Raw genomic sequence first — 24389 nt, 5'->3', positions numbered from 1 at the left:
TCATTACTGTTTGTAATGTTAGAAGTGTTTAAAAATCTGTAAGAGTTATCTTGTGTGGTGATCTTATGGGGAGACTTTATGGTGTATAAGAGTATAAAACAATCAGTGAAAATCGTCATCCTTATCCTTCTATTTATTTCTAATAAGAAATATGGCAAAGCTTTATTTATTTTGCATAATAAATCCTATTTCTGCTTTCTTAGTACTTGCATGCCCAGCAAATATATTGGATTCCTTTTAAACAATAATTTATCTAGGTGTTTTTTTTTAAATCATCTTAATACATGGACTTGAATGCCAATGTCCAGAGCTGCTTGAAAATATACATCATAAGCACAGTGAAATATTGAGTATAAAAAAATTGTCATTGTCGTTAAAGTTATTTGAATCTCTTATTTCATATAATTATTATCTCTTATTTTATAACTTATTAACTTTAGAAATTTTACTTACATCAAACATATTTTAGTCAGTTTCATTTATAATATGGTTAAAGTACAGTTTTTTAAGGTTTGAAGGAAGGTTAGTTAGGTATCTACAGATATCTGTACTAATCAATCAACCTTGACCCTGGTTTTTGCAATACTTTTTAAGGTAGCACAATTACTATAATAATTATATTGAAATGACTTCCTACTGAAATAAATTGGAACCAGCACTAGTTTAGAAAAATATTTAAACATTGGTTTTATAATAAACAGTTCTATAATAACAGTACAGATAGTGTGGTGGTCATTGAACTTATGAATAACTTATTTTGTGTTTCTAGAACCTTTGATAATGACCATTCGTGTTTTATTGTCAATTTGATAAAAATAATAAATACTATGGCACACAAAGAGCCAAAAGTATTATTTGTTTGTATTTTTTATTTATTCTTAATAGATAAATAGTAAAAATAAAATGTCGGTTGTCCACCGATAACCCGGCTAGTAAAGTATCGTTGATTACAACAGGCATGTCGAACGGGGCTCTACCACAATGGAAGCGCGAGCTTCTTCAGAGACGGGCGGCTCGGGCGCGGCCACCCATGGCTCCCTCGGCCCCCGTCCCTCCGCCACCGGCGCCTCCCACCGACGAGGACGAGGAGTTGCGCTACGGGCCCGGCATCGTCAAAAGACTTAAATCCCGCTACCTGAGCCTCGCTCTTCGCGAAGCTCCACGTCGCCGTCCCTCGGTGCTCCGTCGCGCCGCCTCGCTCGAACACCTCCTGGACGAGCGGCCGCCGCCTGCGCCCCGGCCGCGGCCCGCCCGCCCCGTGTCCCTTGCGACGCCCTCGTACGCCGCGCTCTCTGCTCCGCCGCCGCGCCGCGACTCCGTCAAGCGAGCTCGCTCTGTCGACGCTCTCAGCCGGCTCGACTCCCGCGATGACACTATACCTCATATTCCGCTCCAGCCTCCGCCTCAACCGCCACCGCCGCCTCCTTCGCCTCCTCCGCCCCTTCCGCGCTCGGCACGTCCGCCTCGGCGTCCTACTCCGCTACTGCGCGAAACGGAGCGGCCTCCTGCCGACGTAGTCCGGTCGACGCTGCGGAAATTTGAGTCCGCTCCGCCGCGGCGGACGGCGCCGGCCGCACGCGTGTCTGCCGTTCTTCGTGGCCTAGAAGCGTTACCGCGCAGTTCCACTCCGGAACCTCGAGGGCGGTCCCCGAGTCCCGCAGCGGCCGACCTGTCTGCCATCGATGAACCGGAGGGGGTCGCCGTTTCGGTGCCATGTGAAACCAAGCCGGTATCTCAAGCTGCCCTCGAAGGAATCGCTCGCGCCGGATCATCGGTGCTTTATTCCTTCGAGGCGCCCAAACGTGGCTCGCACCTGCCGCCGGTGGCCACGACGAACCCCGTCATGCTGGGCAGGGCGCGGCTGTCCGCCTCGCCGCGTCGAGTCGGCGTCATCCGCCCGATGCCCGCGCCGACGCTCGACCGGTCGATCTCCTCGCCGACTCCCGCTTTAGACGACACTGACGAAAAAGACGACGTCCAACGAATCGCATCACCACTGCCATACGATGATGAAAATATTACAAAAAAAGATTCGCCGCCCTCCGCTCTGGTCGAGCCCACAATTCGTTCGACGCCCGACGAGAGCGCTCCGATATCTTCCCAAACAAATTCGAACTCGGTGGCTCCCGTTATCCGTGAACTGACTCCAGAACCCGAACCTAAACCACAACCACAACAGAAGCCGCCGCTGCAGATAGATACGCCGAAGATTCCACCGGCGAAAACATTGGTAAACGGTCACGCCACGCCACCCAAACCGGTGGAGGTTAAAACCAAAGGAGCGCTGTCTCGGATCGGCGCCGCCGGCATCGAGCGCGCGTGGACCGGCGCCGACGAGAAGAAGAACTCCGTCGTGGCCAAGGAGAAGAAGGACAACGGAGAAGTTAAGAGTGGGGTGGTGCCGTGGGCGCGCGGGGGCGGGGGCGCGGGCAGCCCGGCGAGCGGCCGCAAGCCGCGGCCCCCGGCGCCGGCCTCCACCTCCGTGGTGTTCAACTTCTCCAACCGCAAGGAAGTCCCGGACTACATCGAGAACGACGGCATCATCTTGCGCGCAAACCGACGGAACAGATTCAAGGTGAGTGCTCGTTTCCTTAACGCGTTTTAGTTCATTTGGCTTTATCAATATTTACAAAACATAATACGTAGTTTGGTTCATTTACCGCAACGGATTGTTAAATGCCATGAAATTGAATCAAAATATCCGAACTCTTCTAGCTCTCGCTATGTCGGTATGATATAGGATTGCACTGTTTTTAACGTAACAAATATATATAATTATTACTTAAATATATACATATTATATTTTTAATGAAAGTTTGCATAAAATACCAATATAGATATTTAGCTGTTTAAATAGTAAAATCTCGCAAGCTGATGCTGTGCCGGCGTGTTTATGAGCTCAAAGATCAAAATATAGAGACAATATGCTACGGTCGAGTTGCACGAGCATCCATTTCACGGGCCACTCGCCGCTCGAACGACCGTTTGTTAGGCTTTCCAACACCGAATTTGGAGGCGACGACTCGTAAAATCAATCAATTGCGTAATGCGAAATATGCAAATATAATAATATTTTCTACGGAGAAAGTAGCGAGGCCACGTGCGGGTCGGGTGAAACCGTTTCGATGCGTACGGTCGCGTTATGGCAGCGACGGTCGAATCGATGCCACTCTCGGTTTCGATGAGGCAGCGTGGAAAGTGACCACCGCGCTGAATGCTAACGAGCAAACCACATCGATATTCCAAAAAGCGTCGCCTAGATATGTAGGAGTCGATTGCGCAACTATGCATCCAATAATAAACACACTTGCAGTTCATGTTGATACACTTTGATAAATAAGGCAAATCATTCTACACAAAATATATTATTTTCATGCGGCATTATTCTTACGTGTATTGTTTGCGGAATAGAAAAAACTTTCCAGCAATAACTTTGCATTTAATTTGTAACATGAATGAACTTTTGATCGAGCCTTCGTTGGTTTTAAAACATTGTAATTACGATAAAATAAAAAAAAAATGAATGCTCGATAGCCGTAGAGCCTTTCTCACAGGCCGTCGAATTACACCAATGAACCGTGTAGATACGGTCGATCGGTTTATAATTACGAAGCGTTATAAAATCTGTCTTTGAACTTGACGATCCTGATGAACGGATTGTTGCCGGCCCTAATCGTAAACCGTTAATAACTTTCACGGACGATGATTCAAAATTAAATCAACGTTTGAAACTGAAAACAAGAAAGACAAGAGCAATTGATGGTTCTGTTCAATCAATTATTGTAGTTTTATTTTAAATGGTTTTTAAATGATCTGTACCTTTTTTTGTTGTTAGTTGTCTGTTTTTTTGTCTTACATGATGAGTTGGCCTGTAAAAGTGATGTACATGGTAATATTTTTTAAGACTGGATGTATATGTAGATGTAGACACTTTGTATATCACGTTGGCTTCCCAAATAAATAAATAATAACTAATTCCTTACTATAACGCACAACACTAAATGTCCTAAACTAAAAATATATAAAGACAAACATATATCTAACCTCTTAGCAAAATTAAAAGCGAACTATTTAAAGAAATCACCTGCATTATCCGTGACGAGAGCTCAGAAAATAATCAAAATTGTGGCTTGACAATGATGCCTCACTTCTAATATTCGAAATTGATTATATGTATAGATTTAATTTATAATATTTACTGTTACATAATCGAAAACACCGTAACCGGAATTTTCTAGTTCGAACCATCCAAGTGATCAAGCGATCCAATAGTAAATAATGAAACAAAAGATGACTGATACGAGGCTATTCCAAAGAGAGAACGCAGGTGCGTACGGCGGCCGAGATGAACTCGTCAGCGACGTTTTTTTGACGTTTATTTCCTAACTCGGACTCGCTCTACGGGTTCATCGGGAAGCGAGTTATCAGTATTATCGTTTTTTTTGTAACACCAAGTAAGAAAAAACTGTTTGATTTCAATAACATATTTGTGTTTTGTACATTAAACGTTATCAAAAACTCCATGCGAGATCAGTTTTTGACGCTGTTTCTATTTATCCAGCATGAACTCGTCATATCCAGCGGCTCCACGTTTCTCTGTATATACACCACGGAATAAATACGTTTCACGTTGAAACATTTCCCATGTTACATACTTATTTAAAGTGAATATTACGCAATGAATTGATATTTATTATTAACAGCTCAGATATTTTTGATCACCTGATCCAGTAATTGCCACTTTACGAACAATACCTACTGCAATAATGAATCCATCAAACGACTATTTTATCTCTATAACTATACACTTTATGAAACAGTTCCGGAATCTGTACGATATATTAGGTATATGTATATCTCATGATACTAGCTGCTCGTCCCGACTTCGCACGTATAAAGTTTTAATTTAATCACAAGATTTTTGTGTATATAAATATTGTATCAGCAAGCGATCGCCCACACATCTTACCAAATACAGTACAAGAACTAATTTTAATTAATAGAAAAAAAAATACTCGATTTTATTTTTAATACGAATCAATTGTTTGTGACAAACAAACTGAACTAAATTACCTTTTATTTTTTCTTACCATAAAATGTAAATTGAAGCATCTTTACACAACTTCTCATATTCGGTGAAGTCACTGTTCTCTATATCATTTACAACATTTTTATACAATATCTTATACTTGTTTTTCTTTTGAAAACGACGAAATTGATCGCTGAAGATATAAAATATTCACATCGTATAGTCATAAAATAACTTCGAGTCGACGCAGTGAAGAGCAGCGCAGCGCAGCAGCTCGTTGGCTATAAGTGGTGATAAGCCGCCGTCGTATTAGCAACTCATAATTACAAGTGACTCAGCGAGGGTTGGCACTCGATCGGCTAACCATAACTAATACGATTGCGGTATTTACCTCGAACTGGTTTCCTCGTCAGCTACGATTACGTTAAAAATATATTCCTGTCGTATTGTAAATAATAAACGATTTAATTACAATGAAAATTAACGAATGCCAAAATTCAGCTCAACTTAAGAAATTATCCGTCGTTAAAGTATTTCGACAGTGGCGGTTCGCACGAATGAGATGACACCCCTTTAAGGTTAAGTATAGAGTAAGTTTGGTTATTTATTACTGAAAAAGTAAAGTAACCTCTCTCTTTGAATATGTTTCTGTTATTCCTCTATTTTGTTTGTTCCTTCGCCGACGAACACTATGAGAACGAACGAAGGAAGCACACGAAAAGTCAGTGGAGCTTGCCCGGATATGAAACCGCGATCATCTGTTAAGACCCTTCTTTTTCTATTCGCTGGACCAATTCGACACTTTTGTAAACAACGTTCATATTTACTGATTGGCCTTAGTCCCACCTGATACCGATCGACTCACTAATATTTTGTGAAGAATTGTTACAAGGGTTCCTCCTATTCGCGCTCCGTTAGTTGCCAGATCATAAGCACACGAGACTAATTAGAATTCACTTTATTTGTATAAATAATTCAAAAGAATAAAAGTAATTAAATAAAAATAGGTACATTGAATAAATTCACTAAAATTGTAATAACTATGCCATTAGGCAGAGAATGCTTGAAATGACGTTTCACGCCAGTAAACCGTTAGCGCAGTACTAAGTGAGTTAACATGGATCGCCTGCTGGCCTGAAGTAACGGATTCTGTGCTAGGCTGGTCTAATCGTAGTTATATCTTTACGTCTTACGCTTTCAATTAAGGAGATTCTTAATTGCACTCAATGTCATTAAAGATTTCTATAGTATTTTTAAACATCCAAATATCAAATAGTATATTATTATATGATGACTCATTTTCATCGTAAAAGCAAGGAACAATTTAAGATACCGGGGAAAATTAATTTGTTAAAATCGATAGGTTATTTACCCTGCTTGCGTAAGTACAAATCGATAGTTTCGTACCTAGACTCACGCAAGCAGGGTAAATAACCCTTCCCCTAAAAATACCGCCTACGCCATCGTAGGGTGGAATTATTGCGTTCAAGAGAACTACAACAAGTCTGTATGATTCGCTTAAATAAATTCTGTTCTCGAGTCTCAAACAAAATGTCACTTGAGTGAACAAGTCCGGACACTTCCTCGATTCTCGTATTCAAATAAAGCAATAAACTGAACGCGCATGGAGACACGTGGCACCTTTGTGACGAATGTTAACATAAAAAATGAAATAGCTAATTACGCCGATCACATTTCACACGTGGAGCTAATAGAAACATTTCTCATGTTACTGGGTCAACTGTTAAATTAAGATCAGCTGAACAGTTAGAGCTGACGGAGTAAAAAAATATTTTAACATTCGCCGCAGTGACGTGTTCATTGTTATAATATTATTTATGATATTTAAACTGTATCTCACTTTAACATTTCGTTCAAATCATTTCGTTTCGTTAATAGAATGTACGTTATTATTTTATTATCTGTAATCGTTATGGTCGTCACAACACATTTTAATTTCTATTAAAATTACCTTATGCCTCACGTAGTTTTGTTAGCTTCAAATTCGAATGCAAACAGTAACGCTCCAGTTTCTGCGACCGATGCAAACAAACGTCACGTGCGATCGAACGTTTCGTGAATGAATATACATACGGATTCGGTCGTGGCGTCTCCTGCGACGCAGTCCTCGCACGCGCGGAAGTTCAGATGCTCAATAGTAACCGATGATCACTTTCTAAACGATGCAAAAGCGAATCTCAGATTGAACAATGTGCGCCAAAAAACGCGCTCCCAGCGGGTGAGAGCGGTGAGCGTAGTTTACATCATTATTACCGCGACGAATCTAACGCCATGCGGACGTCCTCGACCGGTTTTGCATGTCGTTTTTTGTACAAACTCTTGTCTCGAGCCAGCTTCGATTAGTGAAATCGATTGAGAAAAATATATGCGAAGACTTCGCCTCCATAAATAAAAGGACCCGTTTGCGTGCGTCGCGGTCTCGTCACTTTCTTTGTATCATTAATAATTATATAACTTTTTAATTCCATGACGTATATTTCGCAATCTGTGGTCTACGTGGAATATCACAAATGAATTGTGTTCAACGATTGTGTTCGTTGGGCCACGTCACGAGTATTTATACTAAATCTCTGCTACTATAGAGTATTTTACCGAGGAAGCCCTATCGTGGCTCGTTATGAGCAGTTACGTCGACAGAGACAATTCTTTGTTGCTGTCCGCAAATACTAAACTTGTTAACTATGTCCTAAGCATGAGGTATATTTCATCATTGTTATAGTAAATAGTGCACAAAAAACGGCTTAACAGTTGGAAAATAATACATCTAAAATGCAACTGGTTCACTCCGAGATGGTTATCGATCAACGGGGACTGGTTTTATAAATAGATTGTCGAACAGAACAATGTCCACCCCGGGGAAGGTGCAGAAAGTTAACATTTCATTAGCGACTGTTTCCCAAGAGTGGGACAGTCAGAGGCGAGGCATGCGACAAGTCACCTTTCGTGGAATGTCCCGCACACTACGATCTAACTCGTGTTTGTTTGTTTGTTGCATTGCGGAGCGGCGGGATTGCTCGGCCGCCTCGCGCCGGACAATCGCTTTATCGAATACGTATTACGTAAATTAATATGAAAGTTATTTATAATATTAACATATTGTACGTTAATGTTTTTTGTTATTATAAAACATCTCGGTTTTATTCGGTGATTTTTAAATGTCATTTGTTACACTGGGACCCGGATCGAATCGATATAAATTTGAAATTTAGACTCGATTTCATCTGTCTTTGTTACGACGTTGATAAAATAAATTTCTTCGACCTAATTTTTATAATTAGCCGTGAATTTGTCATGAAAGTGTTTTTTAATAAACTCTAGGCATAGATTGAAGCTATGTGTATAGTACATGAATAACGGAGTACTTTGTCAACAATATGTTAAGCGATAGTTTATCTCTACGATAGCTTTTCATAACGATAACGGATAATCACCCAAATATTTATCAAACTGATTGCCCGATATAAAATGTGTTCTATCGACTCCAAAGAAATGTTCAGGTACGAGAGTTTTATAATTCAGAAGCTGATTGGTATCAGAGAGTGATAAAGACACTGCAATTCGTTAATACAACACACACAAACACTGTCCCACTTTATAAAATAATCGCAGATAGAATGTTAAGCGATATCAAATATCAGTATAAAGACAGTAACAAAAACTCGCTCTATTAATATATTAAAAACATTTCCATTAGTCTCCCAACTTGCGATCCACGCGTGATCGATCCGAGAGCTGACATTACTATTGACCTAGACGCCAGACCCACATACCGATTTTATCGATTTACTGATAAGCCTTATGACATTCATATATGTATCTACAGATAACCGTAAATGGACGCTTCGCGAAGAAATATTGTAAATATTACTCTCCCGGCGACGAGCGGTTTTATCGCGCCGCGTTTCAAACAAAACATTTGCTCTTGTACAAATTTTAACGTATTATATTTTCATAACAAAAATGGATACACGATTAACAAAACCCAGTTATTGATCGTTTTATAAATGTTTACGAGCAAGTGGTGTAGGATATGATACAATGGCAGTACACGGTCGTGTCAGTGACGCGGTCGTCGCGTTCCGCTCTGATTTCTGCGCCCGCGCAGCTCGAATGTGGCGAGCGCTCGTTTGCTCCTGAACTCATTGTTTATCTCAATACATTTTGACTCGTCATGTTTTGCGAATGAATATCCTTAAGTTATTCATTATGAGACTTGGACGCAAAATACCTACAACTAAATATATTGTATCAAGCATCCGTTAATAAAGTCATATCAATAATAATTACTAAATAAATAATCTAACAGCTTGAATAGATTGCTGTCACTTGCTTATCACAAAGAAACGTTTGTCGAAATCTTATCTTAGTCAAATACGCGATCTAAACATGTATGCATAACAAGTCGTATAAACGCTCGTATACACGCGATCGCAACTCGTGTTAAAGTACAGAACTGATCCTGACTCATGTTGGCGATGTTGAGGGGCTATCATTTAATTTCCTGTTTAATATTATGAAGCCTTTTAAAATGCATGTTATTGAAGTCATTTCCACGGAGCCGTGCATCAGCTACATTAACAAAGAAAAACACTAAATTACTCATCGCTCCAGTCGCCTACTTGGGGCTGAAGCTTCATAATCCTATCGCAGAATGGATCGTTAAAAACACAGCTTTACAAACGGTGGCCGTTGAAAGTTAATGTTATATGTCTGTTTCGACGTGGAGTTTCTTTTCTACTTTCAATTTACATTAGCTACATTGCGTATTTTGAAATCTCCATCTTAAGCTTATTAATAAAACGACAGATCGACTGTTATATATTTTAAGTTATAACATTTACTCAGTCGTTGTATATCGAGGAATGCATCACGTCGCGGTGTCCGCTCTGTGAAATGATATATATGATAATTGAAGTCTCCACGAAACACTTCACTAAAAATTGCCAAATTGCAATTGAAATATTGTAAATAGACGTCTCCGTGTACGGTCCATTACTTAGTAAACTAACGAACACATAAATGTTCACTGTTTACATCCACGCAAGTGAACATCTGTTTACGAACTCATTTGTTTGACTTTTTCTAATGAACTGTTCTGTACATTCTGTACCGATTTAATAGTGGTTATTGTCCTATATTTTGTAACATGTAAACAATACTTCATTTATTGTAATAATGTTGATATATTACGAGGAAAATAAATTTGAAGCATGTCAATAGTTCAATGACAATTTGGTGTAGGGCGATGAAGGAAAATCTATTGAGGAAAACTGCATCTATTTGATGAAGTTTTGCGACCAGCTCCAACCAACGTTTTGTTGGAATAAACTCGGTTGAAATTTCGCGGCGGTATATTTTTAGTGTCATATCAGAAATACAAGAAATAATTTTGTTTGATATTTATATGTTTATATTAATATTCGGAATGTTAAATGCGATTGATTGTCGCGGCAGCTGTTCACACCGTCAGCAATCGTCGTCGCTGTAAAAACTCGCACGCACGTATCCGATTACATGCACTATTAACTAATTAGCGATTGCTCAATTACTTGAATAATAAAAAACCATATTCACTAAAAACATAAAAAGTAAATGTCAAGCTAGTTTCAATGCCAGTAACCATCAGTATATTATGTTGCTGATCATTGATCTAGTTAGTCTTGTCGATAGGTTATAGGACTGCATATCCCATGGCCGCGAAACCAGGAAGTTGAGCACATTAAGTCTTGTTCTTTCTCTAGTTTCTCAGAGTTGCGGTCCCATTAAGACTATGGGAATATTAAGTGCAACTTTGTTTGCGAACAAACTTGTACAATAATAAAATAATACTGTTATACCCCCTACGTAGCTGGCGAGTCCTTAAGATTTGTCGGCATAGCTAAAAGTCATTTAGAAAGACAATATTTTATGTTACAATCGCAAATTCAATATTTGCCAAGGAACGTTAACGTTAAAGTCTGAATTTTAAATTTGTTTATTACTAAGAATATCAAAAAAATAATATTTAGTAATAATATAGGCTGTACATTTACTTATTTTGATATTTCGACTTCCTGAACATTTTTGTTTTATTTTTAAATCGAAATATACCTTCATAAATGAAAGTCATAATTATATCCGCATGTCCTAAAACAATGCAAACTAAATGATTTCGAATGAATTACCCCTTAATTGGAACTTGCTGTTGCTGTTGTTGAATATGAACTATCCCCTTTCAAACGGTTCGGTTAAATTGAGCATAGTTCTCGAACATTTTAAATTGACATGGTTATTTTTATTACTAGAAGTATTTGAAACGGGATATATTCTCGTGAACAAGACATTAGATTAAGTAGATAATGTCGAAATATCGAGCTCCATCAAATAAAAAAAAACATGGTAAACATCCCGTTTCAAATACTTACAGTTCTTCAACATCCTATACCAAGCAAAGACCACTAAAAAAGTTACAAAATAATATTAGTAATGCCTATTTTCAAAGAACTACTAATATTAGTACCTATTATAGTTATAATTCCCCTCCTTTTTAAGGCCCAGGATCGAACCTTCCACTCAAACATCGCTACTACAACTACGACCTTATACACCTGAACTATATAGAGGTATCTGTAGTTTAACGAGAGAAAGAAATCAGAAAATTTCGTCAACTTTCTAGTTTCGCAAAACTTAGACATTGGACGAGAACACGATTCTGACGCGTATGGAAATATGGAAAATGTAATGTAATATTTACATGAAGAGTTGTGCGAAATTTGACAGCTGAATTTTAGCTCAAACCGCTCGCATACGGTCATGTGTCGCTATGTGTGTGAGACGTGCCTGCGTCCCGGACGGCCGGACGTTACTCACCCAGCGATAGCGTTACATGGTTTCAATCATAATAAAGTATTTATTTCCTCAACTTGCAGTGATTTTCATACAAAATACATTTTTATTTATTTAAATATATTTACAATGGGACATAACAAAGAATTGATTGCAGTAAAGTCCCCCTATAGGTTATGCGGTTAAAAAATACCTACGAGTTCCTTTAAAAACAACTTTCTTTCAATTTTCAAACAAAATTTCGTTCTTGTAGTTAATGAGGAAAACTGCTGAAATATTATTTTATTATCTGCAATATTATCGTAAGATATTCCTCAGTTACATAGCATTAAAGATAGCTTAGATGATCTCACCATCGTACTCGCCACTAAATGTATATTTATATATTTTTTAACTATTCGTTGTACAAGAAACGAGCTGATAACTAACGTGCATTACGATGTTCATAGTTTACATTGTCAACAGGAGGTATTTCCTCAGTAAGCACCCGATACAAAATATTGTTGTTTGTTGATAGACGTTATCTCACGACTGCGCAGTACCCCCCCAGGCGGATGAAATATTACCACTTGTTGTAATAGTTGGACGTCAACACGCGCTTCGTATGATGACTTTTTTTATTACTTATCTTAATTAGATTTAGTAAAGAACAAAGACATGTCCATTACAGTGCCCTGTTTAATGTTCTTTATAATTTATTCGTAACATAAATTTTTATACTTTTATGAAAACAATATTTCGATTTTTGGATAACAATTAAATTTTTGAAGACGATTGATTTTAGAGCTCTTTATATGGACTGCATCTTGTCCGCTAATGTTAACACGCAAATATGACGAGGCTTCTTCCCCGGAAATATAGTGTGATAAACCTATCAGATCCTAGCCATGATATAATTCGGCGTCTCGACCGTAAAATATACTTAGAGAATAGGTACGCAAGTCATCAAGAAGCTTAGACGTTAATAAAAAAAATTGTATGTATTTCAGGATGGTTTAGATCGGACCCTGTAGGCACCGCTGCGATCGGTAAATTTATAAAAAAAAATATTTCACCCGGACAAAGACGGAGTTTTGACACACACATGCTAATCTAATAAGAAAAATTAAGGTGAATTTAAAAAAATAAAAGCTCATAACAAAGATATACCGTACCTATGATAGGAAAGGAATTCGAAAAACATGAATTTAAATACCAGCTGGCCGTCCTAAAGTAGTCACTCGTTTCTGTACGTTGATGGCCAGTCACGAAAAACCGATTATATAACCATTAATAATAATAATATCGTTATAAAGATTTTAAAGCTGAAAGTCAATTTCCTCAGATCTTATCATAAAACTCATAACCGCGAAATATTGTAACACGGTATGTGAAACCGTATGAAGGAATTCCTTACAAGATTACGTAATTGTATTATGAATGTACGCGCGTCCGCCGTGCGGTCAATGTTACCCAGCATCTCTTGAACTTATCTCGGAAGAAGCGATTTCGTCCAAGATAAGTTTGATAATACTACTTTCGAACTAGGTGGTGTTTATAGATCTAATTCGTTTACACGAGTTAAGTTCCTTCAGACAATTTATCCAAGTGTCGTTTAAGACATTAATGACTAACTACTCCGCCCGATTTCACTCGTGTTAAACGCGGCGGCTTTATATAATCCGTAACGTTTCTGGTTGAATATAAATGGACAAACTGATAGATGGACAGTAGTGCGTGTGGTGGTAGATTATCGTAGAAAAAAATTATGTCTTCACCTTTTTATATCAGTACTGAATGCAAATGTACAGATTGGTAAATAGACAATTCGAAGAATCTCATGAAATAGGTTTTAAACAGGTATCACAAAACTACGTCTCTACAATAGGGTAATTCGAAACACTGTTCTCAATGAATTTATGAAATGTTGTGTAAGTTTTGGTGACTTTCTGAATAATTGCAAACTGTTGCACTTACGAAAATCGCCAAGGATTTCAGTGGAAACGTGTCTTTACGTACACGTACTATACGTGTGCTAGCTGGGTATATTAGTTGGCAGTAATTGTATGCGTCAATTACATATTACATTTCAGTGGTTAGTGGCTTACCTGACGACGCCCGAGAAGGGACAATCTATCACAACCTTCGACAACCTTACGTACTGGATTGTATAACATTGGGAATTGCGTAACTAACTCGCAGAGATTATTACATTCGAGTAGCTTAGGACTAACCCTTTCCCTACTATACAGGCGTAAAACTCTCCTACGATTACTTATATGTAACGAGGTTATTGTCATAGCCGTGTGATTATAATGTGTTTTTTGACGAAATGAGCATCGCCGTTAGATTGTGAAACGGTAACTAATTGGTCTACTTCGATTTGCTAATGTCAAAGTGTTGACCAATCAAAACACACGAAGCCTCCTGCCGCAGCCTAAAGTTGATAACTTAATTAGGTATATTTATATCGTAATGCGTTCCGTCAAATAAAACATGAACTAAAACTGGTGAAATAGTATTGTTTGAAATTGGGACACGGCTTCGTCAATAATATGACTAGCGAGAACACGTTCATCAATATGTAAAAATTAAAATGTTTTAAAACGAACAGAATTCTTGTTCATTATCTTGTTTTCACATTTTTCTTGATAAATAATTAAAAAAATCTTTAAACAGCGATAAAGTGTTTATTGATTATTTACTTATTACTGAGTATGTATGACTCAAAATATAATAAAAACCATATGAACGTAAATAGCAGTGGACACTGATTCTGCTTTCGGCCGTGACATTTTTGCAATTACCGTTTCTGAATGCTACGTAATCCAATAATCGTAACGCAATCGGAATGTGTTAATCCGTTAAAACTTAATTTATTCGTAAAGAGCTCAAGAGATATGTCTAAGGGCAAATTTTATTGAAATGTCTTTATTTTATATCCGCGTTGAGAATCCTGCCATATATGGTATCTGCTAAAACTACTTAAGAACTAACCAGATGGCAATGTACCTCATCTTGTTCAAGAGGAAAATTCTGATAGATTCTCGAATGCATCTGTGGTCTAGTGACTTAAGTTAAAAAGTACTGGGTTCAGAACCCGGGTCAGACAGTTAAGAAGCTATTCCGTTTTACTTTCGTAAAATTGACATTAGCAGCCCGGAGCTTGGATTATGGTGTACTTTCCCGTGCTTTGAAAAACTTGTAAACTGTCACTAGTCCTGCTCCTGAACTCATGTTGGGTTTATCCGTTGCATCTGATTGTAAGAGATATTGAATAGAGAGTGCGCCGGTGTTTGAGCAAAAAAATTTTTAGCCTTTAGATGGCGGTCAGGAAGATATTCATCAGCACCATCATCATTTTGATAAATATTGGAAAATCATTAACGAAAATCTTATATTTTTGTTACATTCTCTTTCTATCTAATCTAGAAGATTGTCATCAAAAAACAAAATGTCAGAGACAATTTATACATTTCATATCGTCCAACATTTTCAAAGCATCGCAATGAAATACAAAAAATTAGCGAAATGTTTTTGTGCCGATGCTCGCTGATAAAACTGCCAGCGAAAATCAAGCATCGATTGTGTTTCGCCACGAAACAACTGAGAATGTATTGTTTAAAGTAGTCGTGGAGTACTTTTATATGTAATGACTTCGACTTGACCGCAATACTGGTTATTTTACAAGCTGAAATTATAGGTCTGGCAAACGAATTCGCATTTAAAAAGTTCTAGTCTTTCGCCCTATACTTAAATATAAAAACGTCTACACTCCACACTGTAAACCTGACCTGACAATAAAACGAAATCGAGATCCGACGGTTCCCACGCACATCAGAAAATAGGATATTATTGTATTCACTTATGGCCAAGGTAACGTCTTTTTTGTTTTCTATGTTAACATTGAATACGTTTATTTTATAAATGCCGTTTGAAATCTCGGTTCATTCCATATTCGATAATTGTTAACACAATACATACATTTATAGTTTAATCTTAATAAGATACATAATTATTTCCTTCCAAAAGAAGGACCTTAGTTTAACCCTTATTAAGCTATCCTGAGCTTAATAAGGGCAAACGTGGTTCGGAGTCCAAATACGTAATTTTTAGTCGAAAAACAATTAAAAAGCAATTGATATTTTTTTATTTTATTTAAAATAGAATTTGCATGTTTGACTTATATAGTTAAAATTATTCACACCGTAAAAAATAAAAGGAAACTGTACAAAAACTCGTAATGAGAACAAAAATGTAACGGAATCCCAGGGAACTTAATGAAAAATACTTTTCATCTGAGTGTGTCTGTGGTCAAGAACAAAGCAATGGTGAGAATGGCTTTTGAAGAGACTGAAATCGATCCAGTAGCATCATGGACGCTCGCTTAGTTTAAATAGGAAGCTCCTGGGAAATATTACTGTCACAGATTTCAATTAATCATTTAGAGCGTGCGCACGAAATGTACCGAGTTGTATTCAATAGGTTTAATAGTTCGAGGCGGATCTGTCCGGTATTATGAACGGGGAACGTTTTAAATAATCACAGTCAGGATATCCTATTGATAGACCAGTTTCAAGGCAAATATTAAGTGGACTGTTTATCGAAAAATATTCGCAATGAAATACGTAAAATGATTCAAATCAAATCAAAAATCTTTATTCAATATAGAAGTGTTTACACTTGCTTATTGATTGTCAAAAATCTACCACCGGTTCGGAATTTAGCACCTCGGACCTGAGAAGAACCGGCGAAAGAAACTCAGCGGGATATATTTTTTTTTTTTCATTTTGCATGTACAATAATTATTATATTTTAGTTATTTGAAACAGCCTGGAGGCGATCATTTCATTCCCAAGGTGTGCAGTCAACTAAAAAGTCATTAGTGTTGTAATATCCTTTAGCACACAAACGCTCTTTAACGATTCTTTTGAATTTTATAATTGAATAATTTTGAACGTTTTCTGGGATCCTGTTGTAAAAACGTATACATTGCCCCAAAAAAGAGTTACTAACCCTGTGTAATCGGGTACTTGGAGTAACAAGTTTATTCTTGTTCCTAGTGTTAATAGAATGTACGTCACAATTTCTGGGAAAATCGTTTATGTTTTTGCGTACATACATAACGTTATCAAAAACAAATTGAGAAGCGACAGTCATTATTTTAATTTCTTTAAATTTATCTCTTAACGAATCTTTTGGGCCCAGGTTATAAATTGCACGAATAGCCCTCTTCTGCAGCTGTCAAAATATCAGTTTGTTCTAGAATTTACGTATAGAGTTCACTGATATCTGCCACGTCGGAGGAGTGTTTAGCATTTGTGGTAATTTCGTGTTGTGTCCGTTTTCGGATCCCACGGGAACAGAGATTGTTACCTTAGATGACCCTAATGACGATCGTTAATTATAAAACGATGTTTATTACTATCATTGAGAGCTGGGAGATATCGTTAAGATAATGTTACACATGCGGTACCCTCGACATAAAAATCAACACCGTGTGATTATATCGTAATGACCATAATTATGACTGACCTCTATATATAATTCAGTGATCCTATGTACTCATGAAATCAAATCAAGTTTATTCAAGTAAACTTCACAACGAAGCGTTTTTGAATCGTCAATATTAAAATACTACCACCGTTTCGGAAAGCAGCCTCCAGCGAGAAGAAACCGCAAGAAACTCGCATAGTTGCTCTTTTCAAATAAACAGATTTACAATGCTGTTTTTTTTACAATAATTAGTGTCCTGTGATGGAACCCGAGCCTAAATCCAGGCGTTTTTTTTTAAAAAAGTACTCTTTTAATGAATAATAAGACTTATTTATTAATTTAGTCTTAATAAACTTTTTAAATTTCGTAAATGGTAAATTGGTTACATTTCCCGGTATCTTATTATATATGTGTATACCATTGCCCAAAAACGTTCTTTGTACCGTATGCAAACGGAAAGTAGGGGTTACAAGTTTATTCTTATTTCTTGTATTAATAGTATGTATATCAGGTTTTATGGAATACTTTTGTATATTCTTCTGTATAAACATTATATTATCATAAATATATTATGAAGCAGCCGTTAATACACCTATTTCTTTAAATTGTTCGCGTGAACTCATACATTATACTAAAGCATACCTATTGTGACCTCAGTTCGTACTTTTCATATAATTGATAAAAAAATAGAATAAATAAGGAATAATATAAACTTGCTTCCAGTATCTAATACGTTGATCAAAGTCAGATTCATTGATTTACATTAAAACGGTACGCGTATTACGTCATCGATTGTGACCGACCAATGATCATTGAGATTAAAGCTCAATTGGTTAATCTGACTTTAAACAGCGTTTCAGGCACTGAAGGTTGCTAATATCTCTACTTGTTTTTAATTAAATAGTATGTAACAAAAGAATACATTGCCTCTTTCAATTGTATATAACAAAGGCGAGTTTCGCCTCGGTCCATATGTCGGCTTACTTGTTCTAAACTACATCTTTATGCTTTATATATAATCAATTCGTTTTCAATGTCATTATTGTAAATACATGTTTGTTTTGAGTCGTAAAGAAACCGCTATTCGGGCTCTCACGTAGCTTGTGCTCATTTAAAAACGAGAGTTACATAGTTCAATTATTATGAATGTACTATTAAATCGTAGATTTGATAGAAGCAACCGATACTATCAAGTAATGTTGTAATAATTGTTTATATATAATTATTTATTGTAAAATACGCGTTGTAAAATCATAACTACAACACTGCGAAATCGGACCGGTAGTGAGTATTATAAAAAAAATTACTCATCAAAGTCTGAGTACTCACTGTTATAAAAAGTGTAAATAAAGCCCCAAAAAACTAGATTTGTTGTATTCGATCCTAATCCAGTCTCAATATCACAATACAAAACTTGGTCGGTGTCACCTATTGTGTAAAGGCAACTCAACGTGAATATGTCCTATTCTTAGCGAGTACTTATCCCGTTGATCATTTAATGGTTGACGAGATCTATTACATTTAAATCGTTTAATAAGCTTAACTTTTCAAATCGATTTCCACCAACATCACTTTAATTATTTTAAAGAATATGTCTCTTTAATTTTATAGACGGAATAATAATATTTTAAATCTCAGAAATTGTAATGAAACAGGTCACTGTACGAACAATTTCCAGACGATCATAATCTGCTCGTGTATCGAATGAGCACGTTCAGTCTGAGTCGAGAGGACACTAAGGTATTGATACGAATATTTATAGACAAATCGTCATTATGTTGACATTTTCTAAAAGTAGCAGAATAAATTAAATCGCCCCGCATTTTCTGAATGTATATGAATCTGTATTTTTTATAGGCAGCAGTACCACACACTTGCAAATGGGGCCACCCGATGATCAGAAGCAATTAAATACTTTTTTATTTATTTTGAATATGACCAATGACCAAGACAACCAATGTTCAAGGTCTTCTGATGTACCGATTATCACCATTCCATTAGTTTTAATATACTTTATAATCGTAATCAGCAAAATAGCGATGAGTTCGTCTAAATAATAAGGATTATCGATAAACTCCTCTAATCCGAGATAAAGTCCATCGCTCAAGTAAATTAAACAGCGAAGCGTATTGACGTGTGATACCCATTTATTTATATGGATAAATTCAATACGAATTTAAATCAGCTACACACGCTATGATGACTGACGAAGGACCCATCTTCCTTGTTACGGTGAGTGTTTTGTTCCACAGAGTGGCTTAAACTCACTTAGTCCAAACCTTATTTATTTTTGATATGCTACTGATATTGTATCGAGAAGCAATAGTTGTAGTGTCCTCCGATATAATTTATATAATAATCTAGCTAATTATATGCGTATAGTTTGTCCGAACAAACTTTACGCATATAATTCATCTTCAACAGCATCCATCGCAGCTTAGTCCGCATTAAGTTGATGTCCTGTGACCATTGGCTTGCTGAAACGGATGTCTCTATGAATTACAGTCAGACAGATTTCATTATTTATTAGTTAAATAAATCAACCTCACAACGCTAATAGAAATGTTATCGTACGGTCGTAACATGAGATCAATATAATTAATATTCATTTTATATCTTCGTGTACTGGAAAGCTCTTATCACACAAGATAATGTAAAACGACTCTGGTATTTGAAATGATAAATTTGTTAAATAAAATCTACCCTCGTCAGCGATAATGAGCCCATGTTAAAATTAAATTATATTTATTCCGATTCAATTTTCATAGAAATTTCGCTAAGCTTTTATTTTTGACTGGTATCAATAGGCTATTTGACAAAGCGAAAAATAAAGTGTCCATTATTGTAATCAGTATATATTATGGGTTTAAAAATGGTTATTGATTAACGAAATTTGAAAATAATAATGAATTTATTCAAAAATCCATAGATAAAAATGCATTTTTTTAAACTTTCGTCACGTGACAATAAACGCTCCCGATTGGTCGAGTTTATGATGACGTCACTTGCTTAACTTTAACCTCGTTTGCCTACTGTATGTGGATTATATATGCCACAGATTACAATACAGGCAAGTGACGTCACCGACCCTATTTAAATATGGAATTTTTAATTTGATATTTTTCAGCAAATATGTATCTACTACAATAAAAAAATAAAAAATCTCTTACTGGGTTCATTAACCTCTACTTAATAATATAAAATGGATTTTAAAAACCAGTCAAATAGCCTATTGTCACTTGTCGGTTAGTAAACCGTGAAACACGGCACTTAGGGCGACCGCACTGAGTAAGATACGGCGACCGTAATACCTAAACCTCGGACCGATATGCGAATCGGCACAGAGATTTGGAAACGAGACATCGTTTTTATTTGCATAAATAATCATAATAATAAACAACGCAGCTTATTAAAAGTGCTTGTAGTGTCAGTTAGTACTATTTTTTATAGTATGGGTAGGGGTTACATCCACTCATCAATTACTCCACCGCCGAACATTTCCATTCGTCATACGATTTCGTACCGATTCTATGTCCTACTCCAAAGATCGATTGGCTGGTATTTTTTTCTACTTACTTAAATGTTTATTGCCATCTTAGGCAAGCCGTAGTCGGGTAAAAAGTCGTCTAAACATCGAGCTGATCAGCTATTATGAACACGCGATTGTGTTGATTGGAGACTTGTTATAACAAGCGGCTTGAGTCCTCGCTGGCTACCCCGAGCGTATCAGCAACACTTCGCGCGGACACGTCGTATTGTATCATAGCAAATCTACTTCGTAGATACATTATCTAATTCTTATCAATACACAACGCACGCGTTTCCCGTTGTTGTATATTTTATAAATACATATGTTTCAATAGATTAGTTCCACGTCAAACACTCTCTTATTATATACATATTATTATTATTATGTTATAACGAAGATGAGGAGATTGTTGTAAAAAAAGTTGAATTCGACCACAGGAGATACGAGTTTATAATATTACAAAAAGGCTACATTGACCGAGATGTTTCGGAGTGTAGAATTACCTTATGGCAAAAAGCTGTTTAGATCGCCAGTGATCTGTGAAGCAGAGACGCGGTGTGTCGGCGCATGCGCATTGCGACGAGTGAGCGAGTGCCGGGTGACCGATAGTCACGGTTGGATGCTCGCCGATCAGCATGTTATTGTTGCAATTTGTTACATGGCTGGTGGCGGCTGCCACATCTCCAGAGGCATGCGGATGAACTCATTAAAGTTTTATTGTCAGGCTAATACTTTTAAACGCGAATATAACTCGGTCCATTCATTTGTTACCCGAATCGAACCGATGGTCTATATTGACAGATATATAAATGAGGGGTTCTGCGGGAAAAAACATGACGCGACTGGTGTCGGAGAAAAGGCAGATTGTTTTTTGTAAAAGGAATCTAACTGCCTGTTACTATTCCACCGCTGGACGTAGGCGACCTTCAGTCTTAGGAAATTGTTTAAAGATTTATCATAATTTAATTTAACAAGTGCAAGTTATATCAATGTATTCCAACAACTGTTGGCACGAGATGAATTATAAAAACAACTTAAGGTATCGACTAACTGATTTATACTTAAAAAGACTTAAAACTTGCGGTCTTTCTAAATTTATAGTCAATTCTAATCCACTAATCCATTCGGCAAACTACTTGAGATACCCCGACTATCGTATTGAAGTGGCTTAAAATCTCCAAAACAACGAGTTTACCGTAACTTGATCTCGCTAAATATGTTCTAGATTGAACAGTTTTAACTAACGGAATAATGTTTTTAACTATTTTCATCATCAACACATATCCTTTCCAAAGTCACTTTCATTGTCAGTCGTGTATGTGAAGATCTAGTCCATTCAACCCCGGTGTCTTTACGACTGTGTATTCATTTAGTTGATTATTTATTTTTGTCATCAAAATATTGAATACATAATAAATATTGATACGGATGAAAAACAAAGATAGTATACAAATCTTTCCGCCCATTCTTTAATAGGCATCAGCTTTATAGTACAAAACACCTGTTTCGAATATATTCAAAATCAAGTTTTACATCGCGACAATACTCGTCTAAACTATGGCATCGTGGTTACCATGCAAATGTTCACAGAAGGTTTTTATATAGGTCGAAACGGATACGGTCCAGAGTAACGACAGGTACAAAGGACATAACATCTTAGCCCCCTCAGGTTGGTGGCGCATTGCCGATGTATGGAATGTTTAAGATTTCCGCCAACGCCGTAAGGTCCACAAGTGTCCACTTACCGATATTAAAAAAAGTTTTGAATGTAATTATCGCAATAACGCTATATTTTCTAACTAACATCTAAGTAGCGATAAAAAAAATCCGTCTTATATGAAGTATTTTTTACGGTAATTAAAATATGTATTAAACAAATAAATTAACTTTTTAGCTCATTATAGCGTTATTTTTTATTTTCATTGCGTCCTTGAATTCGAAAAGGTTGTCATAACCTGTTTTAAAGCTTACGACGAATCGTGAGTGTTCGACGAATCGCTCAACAACATAAGAAAGTTTAGGGTTACTGAAAAGAAGGTGGGAACGCCTGCACTAGTGAACATTGTGCTGTAATTTGTCAATAAAAAAATACAACCGTGCTCGTTAACGTAAAGTTTTTCAGTACTTATTAGAGCTAATAGGCCAGCGACAGCATTGACTTGAACGTAGAACATCTTTATATTCAACTAGTAGATTATATGTGCAACGAAAGTAAAACTACGAATAAAATAATAGTCGATGTCCTGCAACGCCTACGCTTTCCCTCCTCTAAGACAAAAGGTCAGAGTGCTTACCACCACGCTGAATAATTTCCATCCTACATAACCACCAAACACCAAGTAAAGCACAATAGAAATGGGTCGGATGGTAACCATCGACTTTCGGTTGCGACATGTCTTGATAAAACAAGTTACAAGTCCGTTAATACTCGATGCGTAGAGACTGACAGACAATCGATACTTTAAAGTATGTAAAAAGTAATACTTTTGACGGATCTCAACGTGATACGTTCATATATGTAATTAAACTTATCAAAAATACTTGTTTTACAAAATTACTATCGCTTGCTTTCAAACCGTTTTGTTATATAGATTAGAAATATTTCATATGTTATAAGAATTAGTGAACGATTTTATCAAGACGTGTACCGGAAACGACCTATTAATGAAACGGGTTTCGAGAAATTAACTTGAGTCATAGCGGATTCATAAACATTAGCACCTCAAGCGGTCAGCGGATCGGTTGTACCCACAATACGGAAACAAGAATTTATTCCTTGACAATTTGATGTCCTGGAAACGCTTTTATTTTCCGGGAAACGATATATTATACACACAGATTTACACATCGGTTATAGATGAGCCGAGGTGGCCCAGTAGCTGCACTGTGCTACGTAACCCAATATTGGGCGTTCACACTCGGGAAAGAACCACTAAGTTTACATGCTTATATGCATGTGTTTGTAGTTCATCTACTGCTCAGTGGCAAACTGTCATACCTGCGTCTGTCATGAAATCCTGCCAGACGGAGATTTACAGACCGTTAATTCACTAGACATTATTATATACACCATCTGCCATATGCTTCTTGACAACTGACATTCCATGTTGTCCTAACGTCTGGCCATCCAGAATCAAATCTCAAAACAAAGTGGTTACAATCAAAGTATTGAATTATCTGACGCTGCGACATATATGTATATATTGAAACGATTGCAATAATATAAGATCATCTTTTGAAAGTAATGCGTATAGAAATCACATAAGTATGTGTTATGTTACTCGGTCCAAGATTATCTTAGGAATTATTTAGACTAGAATCGAATGTATTGTCTAAACCCGCTGGCAATTAATCGCGTCGAAATCTCTATTGTTGTATCGTTCTGCGCTAAAGGTGCAATTAAGCATTTTCAGAAAAATTGACTTTGTTGACGCAAATTCTTTTTACTATTTGACTCGATAACATTCACGTAGGTAAACGTGCGAGTTTTCCCGATCAGCGTATTTATGA

General features: G+C 37.0%; 1 protein-coding gene across 3 annotated transcripts in view; it reads left to right on the top strand.

Annotated features, from left to right (window-relative positions):
* LOC113404452 (serine/arginine repetitive matrix protein 1) overlaps window positions 1-24389 on the top strand; it is a 33011-nt gene that overhangs the window by 1226 nt on the left and 7396 nt on the right. For 2 of the 3 annotated variants that reach the window (XM_064220830.1, XM_064220829.1), the window contains one exon: window positions 957-2575. In XM_064220830.1, the coding sequence (XP_064076900.1) occupies window positions 959-2575 (1617 nt within the window). In that variant the 5' untranslated portion in view covers window positions 957-958. The remainder of the gene's footprint in view (window positions 1-956; window positions 2576-24389) is intronic. The other variant, XM_064220831.1, reaches the window with a different exon arrangement.

The sequence above is a fragment of the Vanessa tameamea genome, chromosome 5 (genome assembly GCF_037043105.1).
Source record: "Vanessa tameamea isolate UH-Manoa-2023 chromosome 5, ilVanTame1 primary haplotype, whole genome shotgun sequence".
Lineage (NCBI taxonomy): Eukaryota > Metazoa > Arthropoda > Insecta > Lepidoptera > Nymphalidae > Vanessa > Vanessa tameamea.
The sequence above is the reverse complement of the archived record's forward strand: the minus strand, read 5'-3'. Positions and strand labels throughout refer to the sequence as shown.